This window comes from Anomaloglossus baeobatrachus, chromosome 2 (assembly GCF_048569485.1).
Source record: "Anomaloglossus baeobatrachus isolate aAnoBae1 chromosome 2, aAnoBae1.hap1, whole genome shotgun sequence".
Classification (NCBI taxonomy): Eukaryota; Metazoa; Chordata; class Amphibia; order Anura; family Aromobatidae; genus Anomaloglossus; species Anomaloglossus baeobatrachus.
The window spans coordinates 744,867,178-744,880,908 of record NC_134354.1 but is presented as its reverse complement, the minus strand read 5'-3'; the positions used below and the strand labels follow the sequence as shown (position 1 = coordinate 744,880,908).

The window sequence follows — 13,731 nt, the reverse complement described above, 5'->3', positions numbered from 1 at the left end:
AGAGCCGTGGGTGCATCCTGGGCATTACGGCACCAGGCTACGGCTCAGCAGGTGTGTCAGGCACCCACCTGGTCGAGTCTACTTACTTTTACCAAGCATTATCAGATGCATACCTACGCTTCGGCAGACGCCAGCCTAGGTAGATAAGTCATTCAGGCGGCGGTTGGCCACCTGTAGGAGAGGGCCGTTTGACGGCCCTATCATGAGGTATTCTTTTACCCACCCAGGGATTGCTTTTGGACATCCCAATTGTCTGGGTCTCCCAATGGAGCGACAAAGAAGAAGGGAATTTTGTTTACTTACCGTAAATTCCTTTTCTTCTAGCTCCAATTGGGAGACCCAGCACCCGCCCTGTTTTCTCGGGGTTTTTCTGTTTTTTCGGGTACACATGTTGTTCATGTGGTATGGTTCAGTTCTCCGATGTTTCCTCGGATTGAATTGGTCTTTAAACCAGTTATTGGCTTTCCTCCTTCTTGCTTTGGCACTAAAACTGGTGAGCCAGTGATCCCACTGGGGGTGTATAGCCAGAAGGGGAGGGGCCTTACACTTTTAAGTGTAATACTTTGTGTGGCCTCCAGAGGCAATAGCTATACACCCAATTGTCTGGGTCTCCCAATTGGAGCTAGAAGAAAAGGAATTTACGGTAAGTAAACAAAATTCCCTTCTTTACTAAAAGCAGCAGCCTGGGGGCGATATCTAACACAGTGGGCCGTGTGTCAGCCACAGTGGGCCGTGTGTCAGCCACAGTGGGCCGTGTGTCAGCCACAGTGGGCCGTGTGCCAGCACAAGGGGGCTATATTCAATATAAGGTGACCATATCCAGATTAAGGGGGCTAATTTTAGGATGGGGGGACATATACCCTATATGATTTGTTAGACGGACACTGGCATTATAAGACGGACCCCATTTATTAAAAAATTCTCTATTCCTTCACCAAATTTGGGGGTGCGTCTTATAAAGCGAAAAATACGGTAACTCTCTCCAGCGCTAGTAAAGTATCCTTGTAGGTCCATAAGGGGCAGATGTGCAATATCCAGCCGCAGCCACTATGCAGTAGACGGATCTGTGCTGTTCAGTCCTCAACGAGTCACAGCTGGGTGTCGCACCCCCACTGATCAGATATTGATATCCTATCCCAAGGATTGGCCATCAATATAAAAGTCCCAGAGAACCAAATGAACCTTTAAAATCCAATGAATAAAGCTGCAGCACTCCAGCTTCATCCAAGGGGTTTCATTCACCAAACATGCAGAGGTCCAATCCCGATGGGCTGGAAAGTCAGTCATTTTACCATATAATGTAGAGAAAAGTGTGGGCAAAATTCCAAGCACTGAAATGATGGAGGGAAAAAAGAAACCACAGATCAGTCTGCAAAATAAAAATCTATATACTATAATGTTTGTGTGTGCCATCCGTTTTAAAATCTGATAAAACATGTTTGTGGAACAATTGACATGTGAACAAGCCCTTACATAGGTTTGTGACCTGATTGTTTGTTCTTTTTACTTTTTAGCAAATGGTGATTGAAAATGCCAGGGAAAAGATTTTAAGCAATAAGAGTCTTCAAGAGAAGCTGGCAGAGAATATCAATAAGTTTCTTGGAGGGTAAGAATATATATTCACCGGGTCACAGTTGACACTTCACTCATTGCTACATTGACTACTCCTGGATACCTTGTTATGTGATGGAATCTTGAAAAAGCCCTTCTTGTTTATGTTTTATTGTATAAAATGTCCAAAATGCTATTGACATATAAACATCTGTAATTAACACGGTTATTCCTTTTCTTAAGTGAATCGGCTGCACAGAGCTCAAAGCAGACGGATGGAACGATTGCCGAACAAGATGCTTCCATCGACGAGATTCTTGGCCTCCAGGTAACTTCGTAGCTTGCGTCTATTGTCTTTAAATGGGTAATCCGTCTCCACACGCTTCCGTAGTGGGAGGTGAATGGGGCCGGTGACATCTCATCTACAGGCATATGCCGTGTCCATTGCCGGAGAGCCAGGTATTGTCCAGCTGTCGTTTGCTAACGTGCACAGTATCAGCCATTCGCACACACGGCCCATCAGATGTGTAACTGTGACATCATCTCCCCCACTCTACTCCCAATGTGGAAATTAGTGGAGATTTTTTCCCCCTCCTTTTTAGAGTGCCTGTAACCTGTCTGCAGCAGGTCATTTTATTGAATAACATGTATTAACAAAATTGTCATGAGTCTGTGCTCATGTTTAGTATTTGCAGCAGATGTTTTTGCACCAAAATCCAGAGTGTTGGCAGCAAAAATGCTCTGATTGCGACGCTGTCGTGTATATTTAGAGTTCAGTGAAATTGTGTCTAAATGGAGTGTCTGCTCTTACAGGGAGGGGAGATACACATGTCTGAGGAGGCAATCCACGATATCTTAACCCAAACAGAATTGGACCCCGACTTCCAGGAGCTGTATGATTTATTTGCATGTGGTAAGTATTCATAGTTTACATTTGACACACATGGTGCCATAAGTACAGCATGTTTTGATGGCTCTACACCTGCTTCTAATTTTTAAGCCTATGTAAAAAGGATTGTCTTTTCAATTTAATTATTACAGACTGTTTAGGTCTGGTTGTACAGCTACTAGATAGTTTTCCTTGATGTCTAGACTGTTTGGGGCCATTAGGGATTACCAGGGCCAGTCTTGTTGAGCGGAGGCACCACTTGTGCCACTTTAGGGTGCCAACCTCCACGAACAGGTAGTCATTGATAGGGTCATGTAGCAATCCCACAATGTTAAAGAGTATACCTATTTTCCATTTGGGCTTACTGCCCAGCCTCCAGTATTTATTGTATGATTACCATTATTGATTTTCTTTTTTTGGAGCATTGGTTCTTTTTTTCTTTATCGCTTCATTGGGGATCACAGGAGACCATGGGTGTATGCTGCTGATGTGAGGGTAGGCCTGGGCTATAGGCCGTTTGTCCAGATGTAATAAGATGATCTGTGTATGTAAATAATCATAGTATAGATGTCGTTGCATAATTATCTGTGTGTCTATATGACAATAGCATAGACGCCATAATATGATTCTAAGATGTGTGTACAGTAAGGTGTTAACGGACATAATGAAGCCAGAGTGAATAAAGAGGTTTTCATAATATACTGAGAGAATTTCTCTGACGCCTCATTGGGGGGACACAGGACCATGGACCATGGGTGTTATGCTGCCTATCCATAGGAGGACACTAAGTAGATGCAAAAGCATAGCTCCTCCTCTGCAGTAGACACCCCCTGGCCGGGCCAGGCAACCTCAGTTTTAGCTTAGTGTCTGTAGGAGGCACATCTTTCAAGGTTTTGTTATTTTTTGAGGGCGACGGTTTCCTTTTGGGACCGATCTCCCAATACCATCAACGGGTGGGAACGCGGAGTGCTGCCTCCACGTACCCCCTCCTGCGACGCTGGATCCTGGGCTGCATCTCACTGGACGACGGGTCCCACAGACACCGATTTTCCAGAGCCCAGGGCAGAAGCACAATTCCTCAGCCCCTGTTTGCAGGCTCTGAGTTGAACATTGATTGCACTGTGTGACCAGACACAGCAGGCTGACTCTGCTATTCCCACTGCCTGGGCTCAGGCAGTGTTTAAGGTGAGATCCCCCCTGACTGGTTTCCCAGACAAAGGGAGAAAAGACGCTTACTCCTTCCTGAGGATGCAGGGCCATCGGCTGATTCTGGTGAGGTACTTGCTTCACTGGTAGCTCTGCTGACCATTGCTCCCCCTCCTGGCATACTCCTATCAGGAACATGCAGAATTCTAAGGGCACTAAGAGCGCTAAGGCTCACATAGTCTATTACTCAGCCTGCACTGCCTGCCACGCTGAGCTACCACGTAAACACACCTCTTCTCTCTGTGGTTCCTGTGCCCCTATAGCCCCCCAAGACCCCCCGCCGCAACCGTCAGCCCAGAGCCTAGGGCTCCCAGCCCACCGGAATGGGCACAGTTTCTGTCCTAATCCATGGAAAAACTGTCACAGAACCTGGTTCTGGCTATGCAATGTCGTCCTCAACACCCTTCTGGGCCCCTGGACGGAACGCAGCCTGAGGGTACCCCCATGGAGGATCCTTCTGAGGTAATCCGGGCACATGCTTCACCGGTTGCAGGGATCAGGAAAAGAGCATACGGCCGGGTGTCTCCAGCACTCTCTCATGACCCCCAGGGCTCTCCCTCGAGAGCACACAGGGCAGGCTCTCCCACACGCTCCACGGCTTCTGAAGAGCTGGAGGAGGGAGAATGCTGTTTGTACCAAGAGGATTCCTTGGTTTCAGCCTCCCCAGATGATCAAACTGCAATAGACTCCCTTATAGCAGCAATCAACCAAACTCTGCATGTGGAAGATCCCCCATCCACTACCACTGACCATGCGGTCTCCTTTAAGAGGGCAAGAAAACGCCAAAAGGTTTTTGCTGATCACCCAGAGTTTCAGGATATCCTCACAAAGCAAAGGGAGAAGCTTGGCAGACGCTTCGGTAACCGAAAACTCATGGAGTCCCGGTACCCTTTTGCCTCACCTGCCCCTAAGGGCTGGGCCGATCCGCCCTCGGTCGACCCCCCCGGTCTCCCGCCTTACCACAAAGACGCTCCTGTCTTTGCCCGATGGTTCCTCCATCAAGGACCCGACAGACATACAGGTGGAGAACCTCGCCCGCTCTGCTTTTGAGGCTGCGGGTTCCTCCCTCTCGCCCTCCTTTGCCTCTGTGTGGGTCGCAAAGGCGATCTCGGTCTGGGCAGAATCCCTTAACACTTCGCTTGAGGAATCCCAGTTCACTCATACCTTCACAGAGGTAACAGCTCAAATTGCCGCTGCGGCGGAGTACCTCATGCAGGCCTCCATGGACGCTGCTTACCTGCGCAGCGTTTGCCGCCTCAAATACCATAGCCATTCGTAGAGCTCTCTGGCTCCAAGAATGGCGAACGGACTCTGCCTCCAAGAAGTCTCTCACGGGCCTTCCCTTTTTTGATAATACCTGTCCCGGACGACGAGAAGTTCAGAGGTTTTTATTCCAACCTCTTTGTGGTCCCCAAAAAGGATGGGTCAGTTCGACCCATCCTGGAACTCAAACACCTGAACAAACATGTGCACGTACGGAGATTCAGAATGGATTCCCTAAGGTCCATTATTGCATCCATGGTCGAAGGGGAATTCCTCGCTTCCGTAGACATCAAGGACGCGTACCTGCACATACCCATCGCCCCAGATCACCAAAAGTTCCTCCGCTTCGCAGTTCAGGACTTCCACTTTCAATTCGTAGCTCTACCCTTCGGCCTTGCCACTGCACCAAGGGTCTTCCCCAAAGTCATGGCGGCCTCCATGAGCGTCCTTCACGCCAGGGGAGTAGTCGTTCTCCCTTACTTGGACGACCTCATCAAGGCCCCCTCCTTCCGCGACTGCTCAACCAGCGTACAGATCACTGTGGACACACTATCCCGCTTAGGGTGGCTAGTGAATCTAGACAACTCATTCGCGATCCCATCACAATCCATCACCTTCCTGGGCTTGTCCCTGGACACCCGTCGGGGCTTGATCTACCTCCCCCTGGACAAGGCGATCGCTCTTCAACGAGCGGTACGCTGCCTTCTACGTCCTCCGTCTCGCTCCATTCGATTCAGCATGAAGGTACTCGGCAGGATGGTGGCGGCTATGGAGGCAGTACCTTTTGCTCAACAGCACCTCCGCCCACTCCAGCTAGCCCTTTTAGCTGCCTGGGACAAGAGCCCCTCTCCCTGGACAGACATCTTCACCTGACGCCTTCAGTCAGGTATACACTCCACTGGTGGCTTCGGCCCTCATCCCTATCGAAGGGGAGATCTTTTCTCCCAGTGAACTGGCTGGTCCTAACCACGGACGCCAGCCTCCTAGGCTGGGGAGCAGTGTACTGGCACCACACTGCTCAAGGACGTTGGACGCCCCAGGAGTCTTCCCTACCCATAAACATCCTGGAAAACCGCGTGATCTTCCTTGCGCTCAGGGCGTTCTGCCCTCTGCTAGCGGGTCGTCAGATTCGAGTCCAATCGGACAATGCGACAGCTGTAGCCTATATCAATCGGCAGGGGGGCACCCGCAGCGAAGCGGCTTATCTCGAGGCCCACAAGATCCTCAGCTGGGCCAAATCGACGGGGTCAGTGATATCAGCGGTACACATACCGGGGGTAGAGAACAGGGCAGCAGACTTTCTAAGTCGCCAAGGCCTGGCCGCCGGAGAATGGTCTCTCCACCCAGAAGTGTTTCTACACATCTGAACTTGCTGGGGCACACCAGACGTGGATCTAATGGCCTCAAGGTTGAACGCAAAGGTACCCGCGTTCATAGCCAGGTCACACGACCCGCAGTCCATTGGCGCGGATGCTCTAGTCTACTCCTGGCACCACTTCCGCCTGCCTTACATATTTCCACCTCTACCCCTGCTGCCACGGGTAATCAGGAAGATCAAGACAGAGGGAGTTCCGGTGATACTGATAGCACCGGACTGGCCCAGGCGCGCCTGGTACGCCGAATTAGTACAAATGCTCGCAGACGTACCGTGGCGCCTTCCAGATATCCCAGACTTGCTGACCCAAGGGCTCATTTCCCATCAGAACTCCAGAGCCCTGAAGCTGACGGCATGGCCATTGAGACCTGGGTATTAACAAGAGCGGGATTCTCCCCCGCGGTTATTTCCACCATGATCAGCGCCCGAACGCCTGCTTCATACCGCATCACCGTACATGGAAAATCTTCCTTTCATGGTGCAGAGAAACTAACGTCCAGCCTATGCCTCTGGCCATCCCCAGAATTCTCGACTTTCTACAGTCTGGCTTGCAAGCGGGGTTGGCTCTCAGTTCCCTTAAAGGGCAGGTCTCAGCGCTCTCAATCTTCTACCAATGCCCCCGTGCAAACTGCCGCTGGACCCATGGGACCTCAATCTCGTTCTGGACGGTCTCCAGAGGTCTCCCTTTGAACCTCTCAAGGAATCCTCCTTTGCTCTTCTCTCCTGGAAGGTAACATTCCTGGTGGCAGTTACGTCCATCAGACGGGTTTCGGAGCTGGCAGCACTTTTGCCGCGAGCCTTTTCTGATCTTTCACCTGGACAAGGTGGTTCTGCGCCCCCTTCCGGATTTTCTTCCAAAGGTTCCTACCTCGTTTCATTTGAACGAGGACATTGTTCTGCCTTCCTTTTGTCCACACCCAGTTCATAGGATGGAAAGGTCCCTGCATTCGTTAGACCTCGTCAGAGCTCTCGGATATTACATATCCAGGACAGCCCCCTTTAGGAAAACGGATTCTTGTTCGTCATTCCTGAGGGGCCTAAAAAGGGACAGGCAGCTTCAAAGGCGACTCTGGCTCGCTGGATTCGCTCTGCGATCCAGGAAGTCTACCGCTTGCAACTCAAGCCCATTCCTAGTGGGCTGCGAGCTCATTCCACGCAAGCAGTTGGCGCTTCGTGGGCCATTCGGCATCAGGCTTTAGTGGAACAGGTGTGTAAGGCTGCGACCTGGTCTAGCCTACATACGTTTTCAAAGCATTACAGAGTCCATACCCAGGTTTCAGCTCAAGCAAATCTGGGTAGGAAAATTCTGCAAACTGCAGTAGAGCACCTCTCTCAGTAGGCGCTCCAGGCTGTCTGGGACTGGTTCCTAGTCCTTGCGTTGCATTGTCTTGTTTTTATCTTTCCCACCCATGGACTGCTTTAGGACGTCCCATGGTCCTGTGTCCGCCAATGAGGCGTCAGAGAAAAACGGATTTTTACTCACCGTAAAATCGTTTTCTCTTAGCCATCATTGGGGGACACAGCACCCACCCTGTTGCCCTGTTGGGCCTTGGTTCTCTCAGTACCTTATTTGGTTATGAATCTTCTTTTCTCATGTTCCTCTGTTGAGAAGTTTTTACTGGTTTTTCTCCTACTGCTTGTGTACTAAAACTGAGGTTGCCTGGCCCGGCCAGGGGGTGTATACTGCAGAGGAGGAGCTATGCTTTTGCATCTACTTAGTGTCCTCCTATGGATAAGCAGCATAACACCCATGGTCCTGTGTCCCCCAATGATGGCTAAGAGAAGACTATTTTACGGTGAGTACACAAAAATCCGTTTTTATAATCATGATTTTCTCACCAGCTGGGATGTGGGGTGTGAGATGTGGGATGTTCACTCCTTGTTCTTGCTTCAAGGTCGAATATTGTATTGTATAATCATACGATTTCTCTGAAGCCTCATTGGGGGACACAGGACCATGGGTGTTATGCTGCTTATCCATAGGAGGACACTAAGTAGAAAAGATGTTAGCTCCTCCCCTGCAGTATACACCCCCTGGCCCAGCCAGGCTACTTCAGTTTTAGCTTAGTGTCTATAGGAGGCACATCTCTGCAGACTACTGCAGCAAGAATTTTTTGTTTTTAAAGGGCGACGGTTTCCTTCGGGGACCGATTTCCCAAAACCATCAACAGGCAGGAACGTGGAGTGTCGCCTCCCCGGACCCCCTCCTGCGCCGCTGGATCATGGGCTGTTACTCACTGGACGACGGGTCTCATGGCACCGATTTTCCAGAGCAGATGACAAACTTCCTCAGTCCCTCTGGCAGGCTCTGAGTTGATATACACTCTGCACCAGCGTGATCAGGCAGCAAGCATCAGACTGCCATCTCCACAGGAGCTGAGGTGAGATCCTTCCTGACTGGATTCACATGGGCTGTTACTCACTGGACGATGGTTCTGACTGGCATCGATTTTTCCAGAGCCCAGAGCAGATGACAAACTTCCTCAGTCCCTCTGGCAGGTCTGAGTTGATACACGCTCTGCACCAAGTGTGACCAGGCACAGCAGGCGTCAGAATCTCCACACTGGAGCTGAGGTGAGATCGATCCTGACAGGAATTCCTCCCTGACAGGAATTGGAGCTGAGGTGAGATCCTCCCTGACTGGATTCACATGGGCTGATTGCAGACTCCTGCATAGCATTCCGCGGGGGGAGGAGGAAGAGCTCCCAGGACTCAGTGCACCAGCAGCTTCGGTACACTTAGAGTTTTTTTCTTACCACCATTTATTTTTTCTTTGTCGCTCCATTGGGAGACCCAGACAATTGGGTGTATAGCTTCTGCCTCCGGAGGCCACACAAAGTATTACACTTTAAAAGTGTAACCCCTCCCCTCTGCCTATACACCCTCCCGTGCATCACGGGCTCCTCAGTTTTATGCTTTGTGTGGAAGGAGGCACACATCCACTCATGCATTCTCATATTAGTTATATCGGTTGGAAGAAAAGTGGGCCCCCACGGGGCCCCCGGCATGTTCCCTTCTCACCCCACTACGTCGGCGGTGCTGTTAAGGTTGAGGTACCCATTGCGGGTACAAAGGCCGGAGCCTCATGCCGTTTTCCTTCACCATTCCTTAGCGGCTCTGGGAGAAGTGGGATCCTGACCGGTCATCCAGTTACTGGAACCGTGCTCCCTCCGCAGCCCCTGTGGGAATCTGCCGGACAGGAGTCTATTTATCCTCAGGGACCGGGCCCTGCATCTCTAAGGTACTCTGTGTCCCCATGGGGGCTGTGCATGGAGCGCTTTCATCCCGGACGCTGCAGCAGCTGCTGATTTGTGAAGACCGGCGGACTTCCGCGCCGACCGCGCCTGCTTGTCGGCCGCGGTCTTAAATTTAGTCCCCGGCTTCATTGCGGCCTAGTAGCAAAACTCCCGCCCCCGGGCCTGTCTGTCAGGGGTAAGGGCGGGACCGCCGACCTGACGTCGGATGTGAGGGCCGGAGCATCCTGTATGTTTCCTCCCCCCTCACTGATCACTGTGGGGACCCCAGATTCCCGCACTTTTCTAGCGCCGCCCACGGCTCCCTGCTCCCCAGAGAGCTCCGGCAGCCATTTTTTTGTCATTCTGCCGGTGGAGGATTTCCAGGAAAGAGCTCTGCAACTCTGGGAGACCTAAGGCAGGGAATCTGGAGGACACACGCTCTGCTTTTTAGCGGTCGGTAAGCCACACCGGTCACCCGGTGCTGGTCCCCCTAGGGTGCCGGAATAGATACTATATATATATATATATATATATATATTTCTGTTCGGTCGGGCTATATACCTTTTCCCATATACCCTCAGTGATCACTCTCCTAGGAGACAACAGCATGTCGTCCACAAGGAGCAAGGGTGCCAAGGCACAGGGTTATTTTGCGACCTGTACCTCTTGTGCGGCTATGTTACCTGCGGGTTCCACCTACCCTCACTGTGAGCAATGCTCGACCCCTGTTTTGCTTGCTCAGCCGGAGCCTCGGTCACTAGTGGGCCCCTCGGCTCAGGTAGGACCCCCCTGTTCCCCCTGTCCAGGCGGCAGGGACAGAGTTTGCCGTTTTTGCTGAGAAACTCTCTGAGTCACTTTCACAATCCATGGCTCAGTCTATGGACAAATGGTCTGCCAAGCTGCTTGAAGCTTTGCAGTCCAGACCGGTCCTTACACAGGCCCCGGGCCCTGTTGGATCGTCCCCTCCAGGCCCCTCTCTGTCCGCGCCACAGCGCGCTCCCAGGGGGGGCCCTAGGTCTCACGTGGAGGACTCCTGCCCGGACCACAGTCCCAGACCAGCTAAGCGGGCTCGCTGTGAATCTTCCCCGACTTCTTCACGCTGCTCGGGTTCCCAGCTTGAGGACTCTCTGGAGGACGAGGCGGACGTAGCAGCTCAGGGCTCTGACCCTGACATTGCTCTCAATCTTGATACACCTGAAGGGGACGCCATAATAAATGACCATATCTCGTCCATCAACCAGGTGTTAGATATATCTCCCCCGCCGCCGCCTGTAGAAGAGTCGACTTCTCAGCAGGAGAAACACCAGTTTCGGTTCCCTAAACGTACACGGAGTGCGTTTTTCGATCACTCTAACTTCAGAGATGCTGTCCAGAAGCCCAGAGCGGTTCCGGACAAGCGCTTTACTAAGCGCCTTACTGACACACGTTACCCCTTCCCCTCTGACGTAGTTAAGGGTTGGGCTCAATGTCCCAAGGTGGATCCTCCAGTCTCTAGATTGGCGGCTAGATCTGTGGTATCGGTGGCAGATGGCTCATCACTAAAGGATGCCACTGACAGGCAGATAGAGCTCCTGGTGAAATCCATCTATGAAGCCACGGGCGCGTCTTTTGCCCCGGCTTTTGCAGCCGTGTGGGCACTCCAAGCTATCTCAGCTTAGCTGGCTGAGATTAATGCGGTCACACGTAATTCTGCTCCGCAGGTTGCGTCTTTGACTTCTCAGGCGTCAGCTTTTTCTTCCTACGCCATGAACGCAGTTCTAGACTCTGCTAGCCGTACAGCGGTGGCATCCGCTAATTCTGTGGCAGTCCGCAGGGCCATGTGGCTGCGCGAATGGAAGGCCGACTCGGCTTCCAAGAGGTTCTTAACCGGTTTGCCGTTTTCTGGCGACCGATTGTTTGGCGAACGATTGGATGAGATTATTAAGGAATCCAAGGGAAAGGACTCCTCCTTACCCCAGTCCAAACCTAAGAGACCTCAGCAACGGAAAATACAATCGAGGTTTCGGTCCTTTCGTCCCTCCGCCAAGCCCCAATCCTCTTCGTCCAACAGGCCGGAGAAAGGCCAGAGGAACTCCTATGTGTGGCGGGCTAAGCCCACGCCCCCAAAAACCCGCTGGAGGCAATGCCTCCAAGGCGGCCTCTTCATGACTCTCGGCATCCCCGAACCGCATCCTTGGTCGGTGGCAGGCTCTCCCGCTTTTGCGACGCCTGGTGGCCACATGTTCAAGACCGATGGGTGAGAGACATTCTGTCTCACGGTTACAGGATAGAGTTCAGCTCTCGTCCCCCGACTCGTTTCTTCAGAACCTCTCCGCCCCCTGCACGGGCCGATGCACGCTCTGAAGACAGAAGGAGTTGTGATCCCTGTTCCCCCCCCCAGGAACATGGTCGCGGCTTTTACTCCAACTTGTTCGTGGTGCCAAAGAAGGACGGTTCGTTCCGTCCCGTTCTGGACCTCAAACTACTCAACAGACATGTGAGCATCAGACGGTTTCGGATGGAATCTCTCCGCTCGGTCATCGCCTCGATGTCACAAGGGGACTTCCTAGCATCGATCGACATCAAGGATGCTTATCTCCATGTGCCGATCGCACCCGAACATCAACGCTTTTTGCGTTTCGCCATCGGGGACAAACACCTTCAGTTCGTGGCATTGCCTTTCGGCCTGGCGACAGCCCCACGGGTGTTCACCAAGGTCATGGCATCTGTTGTGGCAGTCCTACACTCTCAGGGCCACTCGGTGATTCCCTACTTAGACGATCTTCTGGTCAGGGCACCCTCTCAGATGGCGTGTCAAAACAGCCTTACCGTCGCTCTGGCGACTCTCCAGCAGTTCGGGTGGATCATCAACTTCCCAAAATCCAAGTTGACACCGACCCAATCACTGACTTACCTCGGGATGGAGTTTCATACTCAGTCAGCGGTAGTCATGCTACCGCTGGACAAACAGCTTTCTCTGCAGGCAGGGGTGCAATCACTTCTTCGGGGTCAGTCACACCCCTTGAGGCGTCTCATGCACTTCCTGGGGAAGATGGTGGCAGCGATGGAGGCAGTGCCCTTCGCGCAATTCCATATGCGGCCACTCCAGTGGGACATTCTCCGCAAATGGGACAGGAGGTCGACTTCCCTCGACAGGAACGTCTCTCTTTCCCTTGCAACCAAGACGTCACTTCAGTGGTGGCTCCTTCCCAATTCTCTATCGCAGGGAAAATCCTTCCTACCCCCAACCTGGCCTGTGGTCACCACGGACGCGAGCCTGTCAGGGTTGGGGGCGGTTTTTCTCCACCACAGGGCTCAGGGAACCTGGACTCCGATAGTCATCCCTTCAGATCAATATTCTGGAGATGAGGGCAGTGTATCTAGCCCTATTGGCCTTTCATCGGTGGCTGGAGGGCAGGCAGATCCGTATCCAGTCGGACAACGCCACTGCAGTCGCATACATCAACCACCAAGGAGGCACTCGCAGTCGTCAAGCCTTCCAGGAAGTCCGACGGATTCTGCAGTGGGTGGAAGCCACAGTCTCCACCATCTCCGCAGTTCACATCCCGGGCGTAGAAAACTGGGAAGCAGATTTTCTCAGTTGTCAGGGCATGGACGCGGGGGAATGGTCTCTTCACCCAGACGTGTTTCGAGAGATCTGTCGCCGCTGGGGAACGCCGGACGTCGATCTCATGGCGTCACGGCACAACAACAAAGTCCCGGCATTCATGGCCCGGTCTCAAGATCACAGAGCTCTGGCGGCGGACGCATTTGTTCAGGATTGGTCGCAGTTTCGACTTCCTTATGTATTTCCTCCTCTGGCGATGCTGCCCAGAGTGCTGCGCAAAATCAGGTCCGACTGTCGTCGCGCCATTCTCGTCGCCCCAGATTGGCCGAGGCGGTCGTGGTACCCGGATCTGTGGCATCTCACGGTGGGTCAACCGTGGGCGCTCCCAGACCGCCCAGACTTGCTGTCACAAGGGCCGTTTTTCCATCTGAATTCTGTGGCCCTCAACCTGACTGTGTGGCCATTGAGTCCTGGCTCCTAGCATCCTCAGGGTTATCTCAAGATGTCATTGCCACCATGAGACAGGCCAGGAAGCCATCGTCCGCCAAGATCTATTACAGGTCTTGGCAAATCTTCCTATCCTGGTGCGCGGATAACGGTTTTACTCCCTGGCCCTTTGCCTTACCCACTTTTCTTTCATTCCTCCAATCCGGAATGGACAAGG

The 13,731-nt window shown here is 52.3% G+C and overlaps 1 protein-coding gene across 2 annotated transcripts in view; it reads left to right on the top strand.

Annotated features, from left to right (window-relative positions):
- The window catches only part of NPAT (nuclear protein, coactivator of histone transcription), a 127,946-nt gene that overhangs the window by 52,381 nt on the left and 61,834 nt on the right, over positions 1-13,731 (top strand). For both annotated transcript variants that reach the window (XM_075337437.1, XM_075337436.1), the window contains exons 9-11: positions 1,515-1,606; positions 1,795-1,879; positions 2,365-2,464. In XM_075337437.1, coding sequence (XP_075193552.1) covers positions 1,515-1,606; positions 1,795-1,879; positions 2,365-2,464 — 277 coding nt within the window. The remainder of the gene's footprint in view (positions 1-1,514; positions 1,607-1,794; positions 1,880-2,364; positions 2,465-13,731) is intronic.